General features: G+C 47.5%; 2 protein-coding genes across 5 annotated transcripts in view; one reads left to right on the forward strand and one right to left on the reverse strand.

The window, feature by feature from the left end:
* Positions 1–21,816, forward strand: part of RPL35A (ribosomal protein L35a) — a 290,620-nt gene that overhangs the window by 51,273 nt on the left and 217,531 nt on the right. The gene's annotated exons all lie outside the window — the stretch shown is intronic.
* The window catches only part of RUBCN (rubicon autophagy regulator), an 87,152-nt gene that overhangs the window by 17,914 nt on the left and 47,422 nt on the right, over positions 1–21,816 (reverse strand). Inside the window, exons 8-15 of one of the 4 annotated variants that reach the window (XM_054982061.1) lie at positions 17,373–17,468; positions 14,959–15,074; positions 11,858–12,059; positions 9,712–9,813; positions 7,972–8,046; positions 3,786–3,846; positions 1,924–2,059; positions 234–314 (exon numbers count right to left, since the gene is read on the reverse strand). In XM_054982061.1, the coding sequence (XP_054838036.1) occupies positions 234–314; positions 1,924–2,059; positions 3,786–3,846; positions 7,972–8,046; positions 9,712–9,813; positions 11,858–12,059; positions 14,959–15,074; positions 17,373–17,468 (869 nt within the window). The remainder of the gene's footprint in view (positions 1–233; positions 315–1,923; positions 2,060–3,785; positions 3,847–7,971; positions 8,047–9,711; positions 9,814–11,857; positions 12,060–14,958; positions 15,075–17,372; positions 17,469–21,816) is intronic. The other 3 variants (XM_054982063.1, XM_054982062.1, XM_054982064.1) reach the window with 3 other exon arrangements.

Raw genomic sequence — 21,816 nt, forward strand, 5'->3', positions numbered from 1 at the left:
CCAAGCGTGCAGTTTTAATGTGCAGATTTCCTGCTGGGTTGGTGTGAATTTGCAGTCTTTTGACCAAGAGTGTGAACAGCCCTGCTTATAAACCTCTGCTCCAAGCTAAGCCCCTTCACCCAGGGAGTGCAGCCACACACACACACACACACATACCCTGGCATCCCGGATGGGCATTAGATAAAGGTTGTTAGAGCATATGGTAAACAAGCACACTCCCTGTTTGACATTACCAGCAGTAGTTTTTTGGAAAGCTGCCTTTTCTTATACCACTTGGGCCTCTTAAACAGCTTTTTAAGGGTCAGTCTTGGGCCCTGAAAACCAACAGCAAGTTGCCAGTCAGAGGCTTAGCAATTTTCTGGAGCGACTGGTAGGAGAAATCAGTACGATATCGTCAGTGGTAGACATGACAGACGGCTTGTGCTGCTACTGGAGCGACTTCAGGCTGCCCTGTGCCATTCGGCTCTTCTCTTGCAGTTAGTCAAACAAAGCAGCCTTCTGAAAGGTCACTCTGCTGCTAACTTGCCTGCTGCAGCCCCAGTCAACTGTCACCAAGAGCAGGGCGGGATCACAGAAGAGGGCCAACCCACCCACTAAGCCCACCCACCCTTATCTCTAGTTTAGGGAGGCAGGTCTATCCCGACACAACACAGCGATCAACCCACATGGCCCAAACTTGGTTATCATCAAGTGAGGCGGCAGAGGAGGCGTATACATATTTGATCCTGCTTGTACATCCCACCCAGACATTCTCAGACATAAGCCTCACTGACGAGAGCAGGACACCCTCCAGCTCCCATTCATTTCAATGAGGTGTGTACGAAATGCTCTCGATTGTTAAGTGGAGGGAGTGGTGCAGGAAAAGAATGTCTCGGGCCAGCCTCATACCTAATGCCATGCTGAAACATGTGTCTCAACACTAGCTTGGTCATAGATCCAGAGGAGTTCGCTGTGTTAGTCTGTAGTAGCAAAATCGAAAAGAGTCCAGTAGCACCTTGAAGACTAACCAACTTTACTGTAGCATAAGCTTTCGAGAATCGCAGTTCTCTTCGTCAGATGCGCATCTGACAAAGAGAACTGTGACACTGAGAGATCTCTATCTTTTGCTGCTACACCTCTGAAGATGCCAGCCACAGCTGCTGGCGAAACGTCAGGAACCACAATGCCAAGACCACGGCTATACAGCCTGGAAAACCCACAACAACCACAGAACTGTGATTCTCAATAGCTTATGCTATAGTAAAGTCGGTTAGTCTTCAAGGTGCTACAGGACTCTTTTCGATTTTAACACTAGCTTGGGAAAGGCTCAACTGCCTCCCAGCAAACGTGTTGCATTCTGAATGCTCTTCTATTCCAAAAATTATGGAGCGAAGGGAGAGAGGCGTGGGGTGGGGGTGGGACTACAGTCCCTGCAATGGCCTCCATCAGTGGAGGAGAGTACCCATCACACCTGCATTCCTCTCCTCCTCGGGCTCAAGGTCCTGCTTCATGCTGAAGTCCTGCAAGACGCCTAGTTCTTGCATTACTGGGGGATGCATCCCCGCAACTTTAGCAACAGGGCTACTGCTCTCTGCTCCACTGATCCCGGTTCCAGCACTCAGGTCACGGGAGCAAGAATCTCTCGTTGGACAGTCCTGGTTCCCTCAGCCTCACCCTCCCAGTGTGGTCAACTATATCGTAGAGCTTTCCTCTTTGCTATGGTATTGGGACCACTGCCCCACGGAAGTTTTAACACCCTACTGTTGAAAGCTCCTGCGTCAAAATGCACAAAAGATTTCATAGCAGCTGCCATGAGGACGGCTACTTGGCACGGATTATCAGAACAGCAGCAGAGGAGGAGAAAGATGACCGCAGTGGTCATGCAGCTTTACGGGGAAAGACATCTACTCATCTGCAAAGGTCCGCTGGCTGGAGGAACCCTACCTTTTGTGGGGCATCCCGCTCTGGCACGAGCCATTCTAACTCTGAGGCTGCAGGGAGCTGCATCCCTTCGAATTGCTTCAGCAGGCCCATGGCCACAGCCTCCGCGGAGTTCGAGTGAAGGAAGGAGTGGAAGCTGCTGGAGAAAGAGGCAACCATAGATAACAACTCAAGAGTACAAGAGCGGAACTCCTACATGGGGCCACCTCCCTTCCTTCTCATTCCTCCCCAAAGCCCACCTTGCTATGAAGCATTGGGTATAAGCCCCTAGGACTTTTCCCCTACTGAAAGAAAACTGAAGGACATTTGCCCTCACCCTTCCTTTTTTACCAATGCCTCTCCCCGTCTTCCCATTATTGGTTTCCCAACTCCATGAACGATTTAGACTGTACGCTCCTTGGGACCAAGACTTCTAATTTTTGCTTATGTTACACAGTGCATTGAAGGCTGTGTGCAAATAATTAAAACATTATCCATATGCACTCCATATATACCCCGGAGAGTGCTTTGTTCAGCAGGTAAGAACGTGCTGGTGATCCCTGGCCCCAAGGAGGTTCGTTTGGCCTCAACCAGGGCCAGGGCTTTTTCGGTCCTGGCCCCAACCTGGTGGAACTCCCTCTGAGTGTCTGAGGACACTTGGTCTTGCCAAGATCTGGTATCATTTCGGTGGGCCTGCAAGACGGAGATGTTCCACCGGGTATATGATTGAAGCCAGTATTAGGACCATCGTTGAGCCTCCCGTCGCCTTCTCCTATCCAATGATATCCCGTCCGTCGGGGTGTCTCCCTCTTTGTATTTGAGGGCAGGGATGTGCAATAGGCCATCTGAGTGATGATTTTATGATTGTAATTGTACTTATATAATTATGTATTTTATGAATGTTGTAACCCGTCCTGAGCCCGCTTGCGGGGAGGGCGGGCTAAATGCCAAATAACGTAAAGTAAAGTAAATAGGTTCCTTCCCCACCATCAAAGCCTTCAGACTGGGCCTGAAGGGTCATAACCCAACTTTGGACACTGTGAAGCTGGGACTGATGAACAATAAGAGGCCCACCCATCACTCAGTCTTCCCCGCGTAAATAATGGGGCCCTATAAAGGATTTTTCTTTGTTCAATCGGCCTCCCAACGAATCTCTGCTGAAAATCTAAGCTAGAGACGAGACACCCCCGGTGTGTATGCCAAACAGCAGCATGCCAGACTATTGTGCCTGGGACACGGAACCAGCTCTCTGCCCAAGGAAACAAGGCAAGCCCCCTTAGGCGCTGGCACTGCCAGGCTCAGCTTCCTTCCGGTGGGTCTGGCCAAGAAAAACCCCTTTCTCCCCACCCCACCCCTTTGCTGGCACCCCTCATCTTCACAGATAGACTGGGTGTATTTTTAGTCCCAAAAAGGTTGCCTAACCCCCATCAAAACTGACAACTTAGACTCTAGACTTGTTGGCTTCTGCTTCTATCTGCATTTAAAGTACCTTTCCACCCAACTTAAGGCCCCCATGGTTGTAAATGATCAAAATCATTAAACACGGCTTTAAAACACACACACAAAACGTAGAGGCTCCTACTCTGCCTCTGGGGAGTGCCTGCTGAGAAGTCAGTCCTGGAACAGAATTCCGAATCCTTGCCATCTCTTGGACGTCAGCCTGGTAGAACCGGACTCCGGCTGTGCCAGAACCTGCCTACCTCCTGGCCCCTGTTTACTAACAAAAGTAATTTATTTGGTCCTTAGTTTAAATCTGTTGATCTGTCCTTCATTTGTCATTCTTCTCCTCTCAGCCTGACTCTTGCAATTATATCACCCTCATTGTTTGGGAGAAGAGAGAAGAATGAAACACGGGACTTCGCCCACACTAAAATGAAGATACGTACATGGAGCCAGAAGAGAGGAAGGATTTCTTGCCGGGGGCCACATTCCGCTTGATATCTGCATCTAAGTCACAGAACAGCAAGGGGAAGGAAGGGAAAAAAATCAGATATGGTGATGGCCATGTTGGACGGACTTTGGCAGGGACTGACGTCACGCTGTTTTAAATAAGGAACAGATCTACAGCTGGGACAGGCACTTCCTCTCCCCTCAAACACGTCAACTAAAAATCTGCACTTTTCTCAGCTCTGCACACAGGGCGAGTCTCACACACCTGAGACTATGGATCAAGGCTTCTAGCCAAAAGCTTAAGCATCAGGAGCCTTTGGAGGCCACACATACGGAGCAGCTAACTTGTGGCCCACGGCTTGCACTCAGTCCTTGTCCTAATTTTATCTAATTCCTTCCACCCCTCCTTGTGCCAGGCTGGAAGCATGAAGACACTGCTGCTTAGCAGGCCTGTGCCTTCCCACCAGGACATGAAGAGGTCACCAGAGGTTTGATTTCTTGGCCAGGATGGTGCCGCCCAGCTAAGATGTAGTTCCATGTGGTTTTGGCAGGGACAGCACAGATCCGTAAGGAGACCAAAAGAAGTGCACGAATCCTCTAATTCACTAGCAGGGTACCCTCCTCTCAGGACACAAGCAGCCACTTCCCAATGGTGCAGGGTGAACCAGAAATTTCTTCACTCTGGGAGAAAGGGGGGGGTGCACTTTCCTGGCCAAGCTGGGGGAGGGAGGCACTCGAGGCCCCAAGCATCTTAGATCGAGGACAGTCTGGCCTATAAGGCTGAAGAAATTGGTTGTCACTACTTTAAGACACACACAACTTCTCTTGGGATCATACATTTGGACAGGATTTTGGCTTTTTAAAAAACGGCATTTTAAAAAGAGCTACACGGAAAGTTGAAGAATGGAAAATTGCTAACTGTGATGGCCGGAACAGCAACTTCTGTTTCTAAGACGAGAGCGCCTGACTGTAGACTAGCAATATGGGATGTTGCCTGCCATTGCCAAAAATTCACAAGGACAGGCAACTGAACTCAATGGACCATGGGTCTGACTTAGCACGTTAATTTCACTAGCCATGTTGCTCCCCATGACCTGGACCATCATCTACTGCTACCAGGGGTAAGTCAGCTAAGAGACCTAGGATCACAGGAAGCAAGTGGTATTAGACTGGTGTTAAGGACAAGAAGCTTACAGTCTTCACAGGGGACTAGTTAACTCATTGTTAATCACCTGAAAAAACACACACGGAAACACAAGTTAGGCAAGGTGTTAGTATAGGTGCCGAGTAACTAAATGCTTTATCGGGGCTAGGCCACATTCAGTATTTCAACTCAGGGCTACAGCTTGCCAGGAAGTCTTGTTTTACGGCAAAGAGGAGTTAGGAATTCCTAGTGAATGTAACAGGAGTTCTCCTTATGGTTGCAAGGACTGCACATACACCAACCCTGCCTTTCACGACTGTGTTGTAAGATAAAGTCATCCTTCTCTGCAGTTTAAGTTGATCCTACAATCGTGAAAATCTTCCTTCTGCAAGCCCTTACTCTCTGCAGGGGTGGGGGTGGTGTCAAACCACAATCAGGAATGGAAAGTAGATGGAAGCCACCAAATAAATGACCATCTTCACTTTGTGCATACCTGAAGATGGCTACCTTCCCACCAGCCTCCCACAACCCACAGGGTGGCAACAAGGCAGATTACAGAAGGCGACTCTATTTTAGCCACAAGGCAATAACTTAAAGGAATGTCGCTGGCAGAGATGAACCCAATTAAAATGACACTGAATGTGCAAAACCTCCAGGAAGAGACGTACCCAAGGGTCACTGAGAGCCAAGCTACAAGAGACGAATTACACGAGGAGGAGCACGTGAAAGGAGTCACAATGTTAGCCGGGAAGCTGAGTTTTAAAAGAGATCGGAATGCTTTGTTAATTTCCCCTCTCTACAGAGGCAGCAAAGATGGCTTCTCAGAGGGTTTATTTCTTCTTCTCCTCCTAGAAGGGGAAGTGAAGCTGACAGAGCCTTCTGGGAGGCAAAGAGGAAATTAACAAACCCTCTGAGCAGGGATCTCCCTGGCTCTGTAGAGAGGGGGAAACTGAAAAAGCCTTCCAGTCTCTTTTAAAACTCAGCTTCCCGGCTAACATTGTGACTCCCTTCACATGCTCCTCCTTGTGTAATTCGTTTCTTGTAGCTTAGCTCTGAGCCTGCTGAGACTTTGCCTCTCCTCCACCATAAGGAAACATTACAGCCCAATTGGAGCACCTGCACAGCAGGTAAGAGCACCTATTGCTACCTAACATTTTGGCTAGTTTGCCTAGCAAGCTAAACACTCATCTTGGGTGATCTTGTACTACTGTAGTATCAACTGACATCTAGCAGGAATATCTGGCTCACATACTGAATGTTCTTCCATGCTCCAAGAAAGGAAACAAAATCCCTGCATGCAGAAAGCTAGATGTCATGGTGAAGGTTTCCAAGGCCAGCCTCTTCCATGACATCTCGTTTTTTCTATGCATGATTTCTGTACAGAGGGGCATTCAATCAAAGGTTGATTTGGGGAAAGCCTTCTGTTCAGCAAAGCAGGGCTGATACACATATGAAGCAGCTTCCAGGCTTTTGTGCACACGGTCAAACAGATATTTTCATTAAGCTTACACAAGAGAGATGTAGGCATTTTTCTTCCCACCTATCCAGGGAAAGTGACACAAGCGAAGCAAAGTTTTTGATTTTGACCAGGACTCCGTTCCGGACACGTGACACCTGTTCTGCGCCAGCTGCAGTGGCTTCCAGTGGAATTCTGGATCAGGTTCAAGGTTCTAGTTCTGACCTTTAAAGCCCTTAGTGGCCTGGGACCAGCATACCTACAGGACTGTCTCTCACCCTATATTCCCCAGAGGGCACTCTGCTCAGCAGGGAAACACCCACTGGTGGTCCCCAGCCCCAAGGAGGCCTGTCTTGCCTCAATCAGGGCCCAGGCCTTTTCAGCCCTGGCCCCAACCTGGTGGAACTCTTTGTCTGAGACAACTTGGGCTCAGCGGGGTTTATTATCATTCCGCTGGGACTGCAAGACAGAGATGTTCCACCAGGCTTTCGTTGGTTGAGGCAGGCGGGCCTCCTCTTCGGCCTCCTACTGTGGGGAAGGAGTCCCCCTCCTGGCTTCTATTTATTTGCTATTTGTCATCTGCCACCATGGGCCCAATGATTATGCAGGATGGTGCGATGCACTGTATGTTATGAATTTTTTGCTGTCAGTTTTAACTGTTCTAAATTTGCATTGTTATTTGTTGTATTGTTTTTTAATCTGGATGTGATCCGCACTGAGCCTGCATGCGGGGAGAGAGCGGATCATAAATCGAACAAATAAACAAATACCAACTTCAAGGCATGACTATTACGTCATAGAATCCTGCTTATAAGCTTTTTACCCCTCTAACTAGATACTGCGGGAAACAGAATTGCGGACTAAGGAGCAGGTTTCATTTACATTATTATCCACAGTTGGAAAGCAATCAAATTTCAGATACCACGGGAGGCAGCAGTTTTTGCTTCGCATTGCACCCCTGCCAAAGAACGTCATGATTATCCCAAAGGAATCTCTATCATTCTGTGTACCTTCCCAACATGAAACAGTCATGCATTTGCAGTATTGCTGTAGCCAGGGCTTTTTTTCAGCTGGAACGGGGTGGTATGGGAGTTCTGGCACCTCTTGAAAATGGTCACATGGCTGGTGGCCCCCGCCCCCTGATCTCCTGACAGAGGAGAGTTTAGATTGCCTCCGCGCATGGCACGGAGGGCAATCTAAACTCCCCTCTGTCTAAAGATCAGGGGGTGGGGCCACCGGCCATGTGACCATTTTCGCCGAGGGCGATTTAAACTTTAAAAAAATCCCACCTTGTTCCAGCTGACCCAAAGTGACATCATTGTGCGGTCCTGAGTTCCACCACCTCTTTTCCCAGAAAAAAAGCCCTGGCTATAACTCACCATAAAATCATTTCAGCTTCTAACCCTGTGGTGTTGTTTGTAGTTGCAATGATTAAAGGAAAAGCAAGCAGGGGGATTCAGAAATGCGAACACTACAGGGAAACACTTAGCTAACAGGTGGGGCTATCTCAAGCGGGCTCTAACCAAATGATGTACAGACTGACCGACACGCACATATATACGCTCAGGAGTGAGGTTACTACCTGAAAACAAGGAAGCCATTGAGACTGACAGGCCGTTCTTGGACATTTGAATCAGGTTAGATCCATCGTTACCATCTGCATGATATGGTGATGACAAAATATTGCATGTCAGCAGAAAGGACGGGAGGAGGGGATGAAAGCACAACAAAGGTGAGCAGAGACAGTCCCGAACGCAACGGGCCTTCCCAATCAGGACAGTGGCTTTCGACCTTGAGGAACACACACACACACACCCCGCAATCTGCTGGAGATTCCAGAACCTGTTCATGAAGGTACACACTGTTCACACGGGCCAAGTCATAATGCTGCACGTTCCGAGCGAGGGCATCGGGCCGCTATCAACACCCCCCATCTTGCTGCCCATTGTGGACAAGTTCACCTTCAACCTCCGTTACAAATTTCTCATTGAGGTATCCTAATAAGCTTCTGAAGAATCCCAAGATTCCTCGGAAAACAGTATGGAAACAAGGTTCACAAGACCTCTCAATTTAGAGTTTTTGATTCCCTAACCCCCCTCCTCAGTATACCATGTCCTAAGCACAGCCTTGCGTTCCTGCAACTTCCCCTTCAGAGTTTTGTAACCCCTTGAATACTATTCCACCTACTATCTTTTTTATACATTCTATTTATTTAAAACAGATGCTGAAAGTTTCAAAACAATTATCTTAAGGGATGGGATGCCTAAAGTAGACAGGCCAGTTTTTTTTACATTTCCCTAAAATTTTAGCTTAACAGACCTACAATAGAACCTCCCAAACATGAAAAAAAGGAAGCAGGGATGGGTAGACAAGACATGGAAGAGGCATGAAACATGCACATTTTAAAACTTTCGTGAAAATGAGCCAGCGTTTTTACAAAACAGGCACAGAATCCCCTGCGCAGGGGAGTTCTAAAGTCCTTGTGATACACTCCCAAACCCTACAGCAGGAACACTCACAGACGTGCTGCTACTATGCTGTTCTCTTTGGTTCATGTGTGTGTTCATGAGGTCCGGTCAAGGGAATGGGAGAGAAAATAAGAGATGGTCTATAGACAACCAGAGCAGGTCTCCTAGCTGCTCAAACCATGGAAAAAACCTGACCCAAAAGCTTTCAAAAGGGATCAGGGAACACCAACTGATCTACTTCTTGTCTATAGGCATCAGGCAACTGTCCTGTGGTGGCCAGTCTCTCTACAGTACCTACTCATTTCTGTTCAATCCGGGGAAAAGTATCCCCAGATATCCCACCCTTCTTTTCAGAAGGCAGTTTTGCTTTATTTCAGACAGCCCAATTCACACGGGGAAGAAATCATCACACACACACCTGGCTGTGACTCCAGCTTTTCAATCTGACAGGTTATCCTTATTGAGAGAACCGATACCTAACAGAAGCTTCAACGCCACCAGGCATTTAAGTGATTTTTGCAAATACTGCAAAAAACCTCCCATCCTAGGCAGATGCCCCTTCTAGGGCACCTTCTCGTTCTCCTGTCTTTGGATCAAACCGCTGTCGTTTTTAGCAGCAGACTGCACAGACTGCACAGATGTTCACTCTCTGGTCACTGAGCCCTGTCAAGGAAGGGCCACAGAGCCGTGATGGCACACATCGTCAACCCTGGCACCTCCAGTCAGAAGGCCCTCAGGTAGAAGGTGCTAGGAAAGGTCTTTCTCTGCTTGGAACCAGGTTAGGCACCTCTTGGGTGGACAGGCCAGTAATCCGACTGGAGCACACACGGAACTTTCCAGCTCTCCGAGCTTACCTTTCAGCTCATACTCGTCCACCTCTTCTGCAGAGCCTGAGTCGGACAGGCGTGTTGAGCCTCGGGAGCTGAACTGGGACCCACTGTCCGTTGCCCTAAAACCTGGGAGGACAGGGCTAGAATGAAGAAGGCTGTACCGCACAGCCACGAACATTCTCTAAGATAATTTTTTTTACACATCCGCAGAGTTTTCAGTCCTTCATACCAATGGATCATGCTTTCAGAACGGTCTGATTTCTCCTCTTGGAGCACAGTTCAAGATCCGTTGTCCCAAAGCAAGCCATCAATTTAGTTCACCTTCCAACAGGATTATAAGAGATTAATCTAAATCTGAAACAACTGAAAGTACGAGAAGGAGCCTTTGAATAACGATGGGCTCTTGAGTCGCTCATCTCTTTCTTTCAAGTGTGCCCCACCCCAGTATTCTATCCCTTCTGCACTTTCTAGAAATCAGCAACAAGGTGTGAAGGCAGGAGAAAAACCTTGTGAATGAGTAAGCCAGAAAAAAACATACGGACTTTAAAGATGTGTGAAAAGGATCTAGCTATACCTTTGAGAGGTATTTTGCTTCGAGAACTTTTCAGGATGTGTACTTTAGCAAGCAGTTCCCCTCTCCGTTCTTGAGATGTTTCAATACTCAGGTCTAGAAGTAAAAACAGAGCCATAAGCGGCTCTTGAGAACGTAAGCTAAGAAGGATTCGATCTCTCTGGGCTTATATGTGCTCTTGGTTAATATGACCCCATCCAGATAACTGTTCGCCCATTTCTATGAACTGTTATCACTTACAGTCTCCACAGGCTGGGCCGAGATGCAGGTCACTGGCCAAAGCCTGTTGCATGTGAGTTGTAAACCTGTTGCCCACTTGCCAAGCCACGTCTCTCTTGAACCAGATTCTCCAGAATTTCTATTTCAGGGATAGTGAGGGGAGTGGGAGAATGGGACATGCATGCAACGTAAGAAAGTGCCAGCTTATCTCGGTTTCCTCTCTCACTGGTTTATTTGCAGGGCTCTCCATATCCTCCTGCCTCTACACTTGCTAAAGATTTCTAGAAAATACAGAAGGGAGAGAATACAGGCATAGGACGCTCTTGTATCCGGACAGCAAATGCAAGAGGGGAGCAACAACACCCTGGCAAGTCACTAGGAGCATGTCAGGAGATGACAACCTACCTGTAGTTGGCTTCACCCGCCACACATCCTACTACATAATTGTCTTAGCGTCTTTCAGATGACGCACTTTTATTCTGGTGCGCCTGTGTGGGCGTACCAGGATAAAAGGGTGCCGTGGAACACCGCTTCCGGTGGAGGAGGGTCAGGCGAGTCTGCCCGGCCCTCTGCCGCCGGGCTATGTAGCCCAGCTGTAGGAGGAAGGCGGTGCAGGAAGAGCGATGCGGCTGCAAGCCGTGGTGGAGCCAGGGCAACGGGGCAGAGGTGAAGTGCCTGCTGCCGCTGCCGCTGCCCTCGGAGCCCCGCCAGAGCCGGCCACGTCGTTCTCGGCGGGGCTCACAGGGCTACAGGTGTGTCGCCCCCTGTGTCTCAGCCCTCGCCAGACCCCACCCTTGCCTCTCCACCTGCCAATCCTCTCCAGACCCCTCCTGCCTCTGAGCTCTCCCTAGACCACCCCTTGCCCCCACTACCTGCCAATCCTCCCAAGCCTCGCTCGAGCTGGGGACGGAGAGGGAAGGCGAGCTGTCCTCCACCCTCCGAAGCCCAGTTTGAGCCACGGAAAGGGGAAGGAAGGTGAGCCCTCCTGTCAGTCTTCCCTAGTCCTCCTGCCTGGAAGCCCTCCCAAGCCCAGCCGTGCTCCCTCTGCCTGCCAGCCCTTCCATGCCCCCTCTGCCTGCCAGCCCTCCCATGCCCCCTCTGCCTGCCAGCCCTTTCATGCCCTCCTGCCTGCCAGCCGTCCCATGCCCCCCCCTTCTTACAGCCCTCTCCAGCCCCAGGTTTCTAGAGCCTGTTGTATTTTTTCTCACAACGGGTTTTCTTGCCAGTATACACATACTCCTAAACATGGAGCAACCCTGGGTGGCTCACTGTCTTGATGCCAAAGATGCAGCATCGCAATTGTTTTGGTACACAGCAATAGTTTAAGGGACACAGAAGTTGTGCACTCTGCTCTAGTCTGCGCTGGAAAGAAGTCCTCACTGTCAGAGCTGATATCCTGGTAAGGAGGGTGGAGCTGGCGAGTCCTGATCTGCTGCCTCCGGATGCGAATCTTCTGCTTGAGCTCCTGGATCTCCTTGTCGCTGTCCTCCTCCTCTTCTTCCAGCTGCCGGTTCATCATGTTGCATTTCATCAGCTCAATGGCGGCAATGAGCGACTCCGAGATGCTGAAGTGAGCGTTTTCCTGGGCGAAGGGGAAAGTGAAGACATTTAATATCACTCAGGACCAGGGAGAACTATTTGGTCCCGGCGGCAATCATGAGTTTTGCAAAGAAACAGGAGAGGAGTTCTGACAAAGGACAAACGGGGAGCAGCAGCAGCTCCCCTGACTTAACTTCATCACTCAACAAAAGACCTGCGCCCCTGCGAGTTTTCCACCCATCTGCAGAATCTGGTATCCTGTACAAGAGTCAGCATCCTTACCAAGCTGCATTTTCCCTCCCCAAACTGTCTGCTATTGCATGATCGTGGGCAAAACATTGAGACAGCCCTTGTTTTTTATCTTTATTGTTTTGCAATCAATGCTACAGATGATTCTATGTCAATGCTATGATAATTCTCTGACTCAATATGAATGTATGCAGATTGGGTCTTTGGTTGAGCGATGAAGGTAAGTCAGGAGAGCTGCTAGCGCTGGCTCATCCCTTCACGCCCTCGTGGTCCTTTTCTCCTTCCCCAGGATAATGCTGATTGCCACTTTGGGGTCAGGGAGGAATTTTCTTCCAGGTCATACTGGCCGGGTATCCTGGAGGGTTTTTGCCTTCCTCTGGGCATAGCGCATGGGTCACTGGAGGAGATGGCGGGGGGAGAGACTGCTGTGAATTTCCTGCATTATGCAGAAGGCTGGACTAGATGACCCTTTGGGTACCTTGTAGCTCTATGTTTCTAGAAACAGTCACACTCGTCTCCGCTCAGACTACTGCAGTACATTTATATAAAACATTTATATGCCTGCCTTTCTCCCAGGTAACTGGGACACATACTATGTAACCAGATTCACTGTTTCGCCTCGTGTCCTTTTAATCTCAGTTATGAACATATATAATAAAATCCGCCCTGAGCCTGCCTGTGTGGGGAGGGCGTAAAATAAAAATTGAAAACAAACAAACAAATAAAATAAAAGGGGCTATAATGGACCCAGTGAAGCAAGTTAATACACTTGCAAAAAATTCTTTCATCTTTATTTAGCCCAGAAGATTGCTCTCTGTTTATTTAAGGTATTTATTAGCCGCCTTTCCTCCATAGATACACAAGGTGGCTTACAATATAAACACAAATCAATAAAAAATGACCATTAAAAACAAAGTTTAAACATCACTTAAAACTGAGTTAAAATCCAGTCCGCATCTAAAACATCCATCTGGCCGCACAGATCCATGCCACAGTAACCGAGAGGCGACACTACTGTAATGCGCTCTACATAGGTCTACCTTAGAAGTCAACCCAGAAATTCTCACTGGTATAGAATGCTGCAGCTTGGTTGCTAGGCAGAATATGCACATTACATACATTCTGCAGTCACTCCATTGGACACCAGTCACCAGGTTCAGTTCAAGATACTGAAACTCTTTCATGGCTTTGGACCCAGAGCTTTTCTTCAGCTGGAACGTGGTGGAACAGAGTTCCGGCACCTCTCGAAAATGGTCACGTGGCCGGTGGCCCCGCCCCCTGATCTCCAGACAGAGGGGAGTTGAGATTGCCCTCCACGGCACTGTGCAGAGGGCAATCTCAACTCCCCTCTGTCTGGAGATCAGGGGGCGGGGCCACCAGCCATGTGACCATTTTCACCGAGGGTGCTTTAAACTTTAAAAAACTACCCCCTTGTTCCAGCTGACCCAAAGTGATGTCATTGTGGGGTCCTGAGTTCCACCACTGAGTTCCACCACCTCTTTTCCCAGAAAAAAAGCCCTGTTTGGACCCATGTCTACCAGACTGCCTCTCCTTCTATGTTCCCCCCATGACTGCTTCACTCATCTGAGCAAAGCTTTCTGAAGGTGCCATCTGGCAGTCAGGTCAGCGGCTTCATGCCCCCTGAGCACTCTGGCCTTGTGGACTGGCCTGCCTGAGAAAGTCAGGAAGATGTATTGTCGACGGCTTTCACGGCCGGAGAACGATGGTTGTTGTGGGTTTTCCGGGCTGTATTGCCGTGGTCTTGGCATTGTATAAATAAATAACATACGCAACCAATGCCAAGACTACGGCAATACAGCCCGGAAAACCCACAACAACCAAAGTCAGGAAGGCTCCCAACATTTGTATCACTCTGCCAAATGTGTACAACTGAAATGTTCAGGGTTATTTATCTACAAAATGTATATCCTGCCTTCCTCTCCTCCACCAAGGCAGCTAACAAATTAAAACATATATAATAAAATCACATCTTAAAAACCATTAAAAACAAATCATTCAAATAATTAAGCCCAGCACTACAACATACATACAAATACATAAAAATAACAACTAAAACACTGGGCAGGAAGGAAGGGTGACATTTTTATAAAGGAAATGGGGTTTATTACAACGGGGATTTTTATAAAGGAAATGGGGTTTATTACAGGGGGGTGCTCTTATAAGGGAATAGGATTGTAGTCTATAGCACTGGTTATTGTACCATTATCTTGCTTTTACTACATTACCTCCTACTTTTGTAATCTGCTCTCTGCGTTGTTTAGGGTATGTGCGATCTTATACTGTTTTCTTGTCTTTTTGCTTTCTACTTTTGCACGCTTTCTACTTTTGCACGCTTTCTACTTTTGCACGCTTTCTACTTTTGCACGCATTGTTTCTTGAATGTCTTATGCTGCCCAACTGACTTGTTTTTCTATTTTGTAACCTTCCTTGAGTCTCAAGCCCTCAAGGAGGGCTATAAATAATGCAAATAAATAAATAAATAACATACGCAACCTTGCTTTAAGATGAAAGTATTCCAGAACAGCAGCAGTACAGTCACAACAGCATTAAGGACAAACCATCGGGAAGCCAGAGGTATTTTGTGAATCTTCGTCACTCGTTCACTGCAGTTTAACCACAAGTAAACAGCCAGTGTGAATGCACCCCTAAGTTCCACCTCTCCCCATGCTTACCTTTTCCAAGTCTGCACAGCTGCCGAAATCTTGCTCCGACAAATAACTAATCAGGGATTGCCCTTCTGAGGGTCTCCGAAATATCCCTTCCCCAGAGCTCAGGTATTGCCCGGTATCTGGAGAGGGGGAAAAGGTAAGGAAAACGTTCTTCATATCCCAAAGAATCTGATGAATGCCACAAGCAGACTCCTGCAAGACTACGCGTGCTAGAGTTCTGGCAGCAGAAGGCTGGTCATTGGGAAGCCTTGCAAGGCTATTAATTGCTAGATTTGGCCCAGGTGTTTCTGCTATCCCAAGGCTGGTCTGCTGATTGGCCAGGGGGACAGGCCAGAGCTCAGTTATAGAGCACATGCCTGGCTTGCAAAAGGTCTCTAAATTCAGTCCCTGGCAGTCCCAAAATTCAGTCCCTCTTCCGGGCATGGAGCAGGGGTCACTGGGGGTGTGGGGGGAGGTAGTTGTGAATTTCCTGCACTGTGCAGGGGGTTGGACTAGATGACCCTGGAGGTACCTTCAAACCCTATGGTTCTGTGATCAGCTAGCAGAGGGCTGGAAAAGATCAAAGAATGAAAGGCTATGGCTCAGTGACAAAGCATTGGTTTGCATGCAGGAAAAAAGCCCAGGATCAGACTCCAGGACTTCTGTGCACCAGAATCCAGTCGCAGGTGATCTCTGCCTGAGGCCCTGGAGAACCACAGCAGTCAGAGAAGACATTACTGGCCTTGATGAACCAGAGATTCAATTCATTCTAAGGCAGGCCTATGTGCAACCTCCCCTCCCCCCACAAGCCCATGGGAATAGATTCAGGTCAGAGGAGAAAATACTGGGATATGGACCAATAGTGAATGAATCAGTACAAGGTAATGCTATGTATTCAAATGATCCCACTGGGAAAACAGGCCCCCGGCCCTAACTGAGGGGAATGCCCACCTACAAGTCTGTCTCCTGACACCCAAATCCCTGGGTCAGTACATTTTCCCCTTCTTTGCAACAACTGGGCTTCCTTGAACATTCTCGTCTCTTTTTTATTTCATTCATGTTGCCTTTCACGGGAAACCTCATGAAATTAAACAGGGCTTTTTTTCTAGGGAAAGAGGTGGAGGAACTCTCACCCGGGGCAACTCCTGGCAGGGGGTGGTGCCTCTGCAAGCGCGCACTCCCGGCAAGCGCGCACTTCTGGGAAGTGACATCATCGTGCATGGCATGGCCACCCCCTCCCCCTGGGAGAAAGAAAGAGAAAGGAAGGGAAAGAAAGGAGGGAAGACAAGGAAGGAAGGAAGGAAGGAAGGAAGGAAGGAAGGAAGGAAGGAAGGAAGGAAGGAAGGAGGGAAGGAAAAGAAAGGCAGGCAGGCAGGCTTCAGCTGGGAGGGAGGAATTCCCCTCCTCTTAGCTGAAGTTTAAAGCCCATTTGGGGCTTCCCCGGCTTCAGCTGGCCCTGTGTGGGCTGCAGGGAGAGGTGCCGGAACACCGTTCTACCACATTCCGGCTGAAAAAAAACCCTGAAATTAGCTTTATAAACTTTTAGTTAAAACATTTTCGCCCTGCCAGATATGGCACTTTCCCAGCACTATCGAGAAAAAGAATTGTAGCCTTTGAATGTGCCAGAACTTGTTGACTGCCAAACGGTGTCACTCAGTCTCTCTCCTATTCTCTACCACCACAGATTTCACTTCAAGTTTTAGGATTCCCATCAAGGTAAATGCAGTGTTTCCAGTCAAGATCTTCACAACGCTCTGCAGTTTGACTTAACGTGATTGCTGAATTGAGGGGGGGGGGGCAGAATCCTGCTCTTCTTGTGGAATTTTGCTTCATTGACTGCAAAATTTGAGCACAGAATTCATAGGAGTTGTGATCCTTCCCAAGCAATACCTTTGCTGCTACAAAAGACGGCTCTCTCATATATTCCTTGGCTGGAACACAGCACCATGGAAAATGCAGAGGTGGTGCAGCCACTCCCTGATTCCTGGTTGGTTGAGACCAGGGAATCAAGTGATGTGCCGCGCAGGTCAGAACTCTGGAAAGTCTTTGGAGAGACTTCTTACTGGTGGCCCATATCTAGTGTGTACATTCCTGTCCCAAAGCCTGCGTTCTGGCCTGCTCCTACCCCATGTCAGCCCTGAGCCTGAAAATTCGGTTTCTATAGAGCATTTTTTAGCCTCTGGGTGTTAGCTGTGGATCCAACAGCTAGTCAGTAGTCAGGTCTGCAATGAACTTTTTCTCCTATTCCAAAGGCAGCCAACTATCATGAGAATGGCTAGATAAAAGACATCCGATGCAAATATTCTCATTCAACTGATTTTCTCAAGAATGCAAAACCCTCTGTGGAAAATTTGCAACAACTGAGACACGTCAGATGCCGTGTTTCATCGGCAGAGCAGTGGTGGGAAATGGGTGAGCAGCGGACCTCTCAAACTCACCGTATTCCACATAGACTGACCCAGGCGTGCTTGCTTCACCACTCTGTACGGGGCAGGACATGTTGCTTTGGAACCGGGAGATATCGCCATGGGACTCTAGGCACGATACAAAACAGACACAATCAACTGCCAAGCTCAGAACTAGCCTTGAAGAACCATCAGAACGGAAGGAAACAAAATGGTACATCATGAGAAGATGGAGAAATAAAAGTGAACAGGCAGGAGGGAACAAGAATGTTTGGGCCGACGGGTGCTTGGAAAGAAACATGGCCAAAAGAAACGATGGGGAGCGAACATTCAGGCAAAGAGAAGATCATGCAAAGCACTGAGTGAGAGGATGTTCAGTAAGCTCATCTGTATGCATTTCACCAGTGGGTATCAGGCTCAGGCAGAGGAGAACGAGACTCAGCTGTTTCCTTAAACTCAAGAACAACTAATACGCAAGTTGTGCTCGCAGCCTCAGGTTCATCACCCATAAAACAGGAATGGCAGCAGTCTACCTCACAGGTAGGATAAAGGCTTAAAGGACAAGACACAAGGGAAGGGCCACATGAAGCTATTAATGGCCACTGCTACCAAGGGCCAAAGTAAAGTCCTTCATTAAGAAATCCCCTATGGAACTCTCTGACCTGCATGATTAACAGCCAACCTGCACATGCAGCAAAATAACATCGCGCCATTTTTCCTGGAATGTACCACGTCAGACTGTGGGGGTACCGGTTAGGCTTGCGAAATGGAGGAAAATGTCCTGTCCCTTTAACAGATGCTTGAAGGGATGCTATTAGTTTCCATGACATGAAAATTTTCTGCCTATTTCCACCCCAAAAATACTGTACATTTTTTCCAGGCCAGCTGGCAACCCTAGCATAGGGAGAGAAACTGCATGACGTTTACTGTGTTCCTGCTTAATGACAGCCAGCATGCGGGGAAGAAAGCTAGCTTAGACCGTTGCCCCCAACATGCTGCTTTTCTATGCACAATCCAGTTTTGCCATTGGGAAAGAACCAACATGCAGCCCCACACCCTGCAGGATGATGTGGTACAATCCAAGAAAACTAGCACCTCCCGAGTCTCCAGATTTTTCAGCTAATAAAACAACATTCTTCTGAGTACAATTCAAGGGTATCTTTTAAAACAAAAACAAAACCAAAATCTATAAAGCTTTAAAGAGCTGAAACCCAACACACAGATGTAGAGATGGGCACAAACCGAAACATGAACCAAAGTTCGTGACGAACCAGGTCGGTTCATGGTTTGCAAACTGGCGGTTCGTCAGAGCCCATTTCTGATTAACTGCCACAAACTATAGGCTGGTTCATTTGGTTCAGGTTTTTTTGGTTCGTCACTGCAGACAGCCTGGCGCCGATCAATCAGTTTCCTAGGCAACAGGGGATGGACTTCCAGCAGACCTTCTGCTGAGCCAGAAGTGGCCTTCTGCTGGCTGGGAAGTGACCTTCTGCTGACCCAAAAGTGACAGTTTGCTGACCTGGATGTGACGTTGTCACGAACCAAATGAACCGGTTTGCAAACTGGGGCAGGTTCGTGAAAGTTCGTGGTTCGTGAAATGCAACGAATCACGAACCGCACGGTACATTTTTTTCCAGTTCATGCCCATCTCTACACAGATGGCATTTTCTCCCACTCTGCTATGCCCTATTACATCCTTGGAAGCTATGCATTAGTGTGCTGTATTCCAAAGTGTGCTCTCAGCAGCTCTCTCAGGGCCCAAAAACATTTAATTCCTTCCGTAAAATGCAACTGGTGGGCTTACACAGCCTCAGTTTACATTGGAGCTGTGCACGGAAAGGGGAAAGGGTTTAACTCTTCAGCCTCCACTCAGTTTTGCTCTTTGAAGGCAAGCTTCCTGCTTTATTATTAGTGTTATAGGGGAGAAAAGACACGTCTTTTTAAAAAGATTAGGCAAACTGAGGCTACACAAGCCTATCGTTTGCCTTTTATGAGATGTATGACTGTCTTATCTGACTGAGCCCTCATTTATAGAACTTCCACTTTCTGGAGACTCAAAGCAAAGGCACCATTGAAACGTCTAAGCCCTTTTACTCTTTTCTGGATTGTTTCCACATTGAGGCTTTGCTCTGCCTTGCCTTTTTCCCCCAGCTGCACTGTTTCCAGAAGCCACACGACACTCTCCTCGATTTATCCCGTTTCTGTTTTTTCCCTGAACTGTGCGTGCGTGCACACACACACCCTTTGCTACAATCTTTCCCAAACCTGTTCTGATACAGTCTTTTTGAAAAGACTGCAGTCAAAGCAACTTTCAATGTCACATAGAGAGGAAGTGTTTTTTTTTTTTCAGGGCCTGCAACACGTTGGTGCCATTTTTCTTACCACATTCCCTCAGGCAGCACTTTCCTCCTTCCACTGAAGGGTTTTTTTCGGCTTAAAAAAAACTGGTAGCAGTTATCTCACTATAGTGATCTATTGTAACAATATACTAGTTCCTAGCTCTCAACTTTTTTAAAAAAAGGAAGTATCCAGTCTTTTTTGTTGTGGAGTTATAAGGGGAAACCTACATCGCCTGCACATTTCTCCTTATAATTATTCAAGCTAAAGGGCTAGAGACTTCCTTTAAAAAAAGATGAAAGCAGGGAACAAGTATTGTAGCATTGATAATAATAATAATAATAATAATAATAATAATAATAATAATAATATGTTTATTGCTTTTCCGGCCAAAGCCATAAGCCATACAAACACCAACAAAATGTGAACTGTACACTTGAACATACCCAATTCACATAGACATAACTCGTCATTATAACTTTAAACTATCTAAACTCATGAAAATCTTGTTTCTTATTGATAATTATAACATATATGCTATAATGCTATAGGTTTTTTTAAAGTCCCTCCCAGTGAGTGGGGGGGGGAATGGCAGCCATGGAGGGTTGAGGCAAGGAAAATTCATGTGTGGATGTTTTGATGCCGTAAAACTCCTTTTGTATCTCCCGCAGCAAGAAGAGCTATGCAGAGAATTGTCTCCATGTGAAATCAGCCCTGGCCAGTACAGGCTGAAGATCTTTGTTGAACAGAACGGTTAGCTGCTCCTTCATGTGCAGAATCTGGCATTATGCAACAAATCCGTATGCAATACCCTCTCATTGGGATGCCTTACTGAAGTATCCACCCAAAGTCCCAGTAAGTGCTTTGGGAAGGAGGGCTGAAGGCCTTGAGTCCACAGGGAACGTTCTCCAGCTTTCTACCAGAACTCAGGGCTCGGTCCAGGAATCGGAGAACAAGGCTTGGAAGGTTTTGACCTGAGTGCAGCCAGCTTTGAGTATTTCGCCACAACTGTTGCTGGAACCAAGCCGAGGCGGGTGCAAACAATGAAATGAAGGAGAAGGGGATAGAGAGCCACCGAGATGAGTGAATATATGTTTGGAACATGCAGTGGTAGAGGAGTGTGGAGAACAAGGCAAGCGGGGCACTGGTGTCAACTCAAACAGCTTAGCAGCTCAAGCCTAGTCAGGAGCCACTTCATGTCTCACACTCTGCCAACATGGGAGACACGTCTGGGTAAAAAACAGTGTGCAGGCCCTAAGTGGCCAACGATGGCTTCCTAGTGTGTGCGTGTAACCCCTGTGAGGTTAATTGGTTTAGCCCAGTGGGGTGGAGTCAGAAGCTAGAGGCAGGCTGCTGAGGAGGAGGCTGTTTGCTGGGGAGCTTAATAAATTATAAGCTCTTATCACCTTGAATAAGGTAACCAAATGTTGTATGTAAAATATGATTTAAAGGGGTTGTTTGTGTATTGTGTGTAGTTGCTGTTACTGGGGTTGTATTATTTTTTGCAGGGCTGTAATTCCCAACAAGAAGACGGAAGCCTGGGGTACAGCTGCTTCAAACGGATGAGAGAGGACTCATCATCACTTCTCGGATGTGGAACTGTTTGCCTTTTCAAGGGCATTGTTGATTTGGAGTTTTTTTTTGTATGGTTGCACTTAAGAGTTAATTTTTGTTAAAGTTGTATTTTATTAATTGTTAAAAAGTTTAAAAGGGAAAAAAAAGTTATTTCTTAAAATTTTGTGAAAGTTGCTTTCTAAGCCCCATAGAACCCATGAAAAGAGAAGTTACATGCGCACACATGCATACGCTAGTGGTGGTCAGACTTACACCTCTGTGCAGATTGTCATCCCAAAATAAATGCTTTTTGGTGTAGGAAAAAAGTACAATGATGCGGTCCTGGTACTTTGACTTGGCAAAAAATTCCATAGATGGATACCTTTGGCGTCCTTCTGATACCTTCTGAACGCATCAAAGCGTTCAGAAGACTTGTTACGAAACGGCGTTACGACATTTTCCGTGGAGGTTTTTTGCCATACAGGTTGTACCAGGAGGTGGCAATCTACGGACACATTAAAAAGTCAAAGCACGGCGAAAATAGTTGCATAAATGACTCACTCTGCCACTAACTAGTACCACCCAT

The sequence above is a fragment of the Eublepharis macularius genome, chromosome 6, assembly GCF_028583425.1.
Source record: "Eublepharis macularius isolate TG4126 chromosome 6, MPM_Emac_v1.0, whole genome shotgun sequence".
Taxonomy (NCBI): Eukaryota; Metazoa; Chordata; class Lepidosauria; order Squamata; family Eublepharidae; genus Eublepharis; species Eublepharis macularius.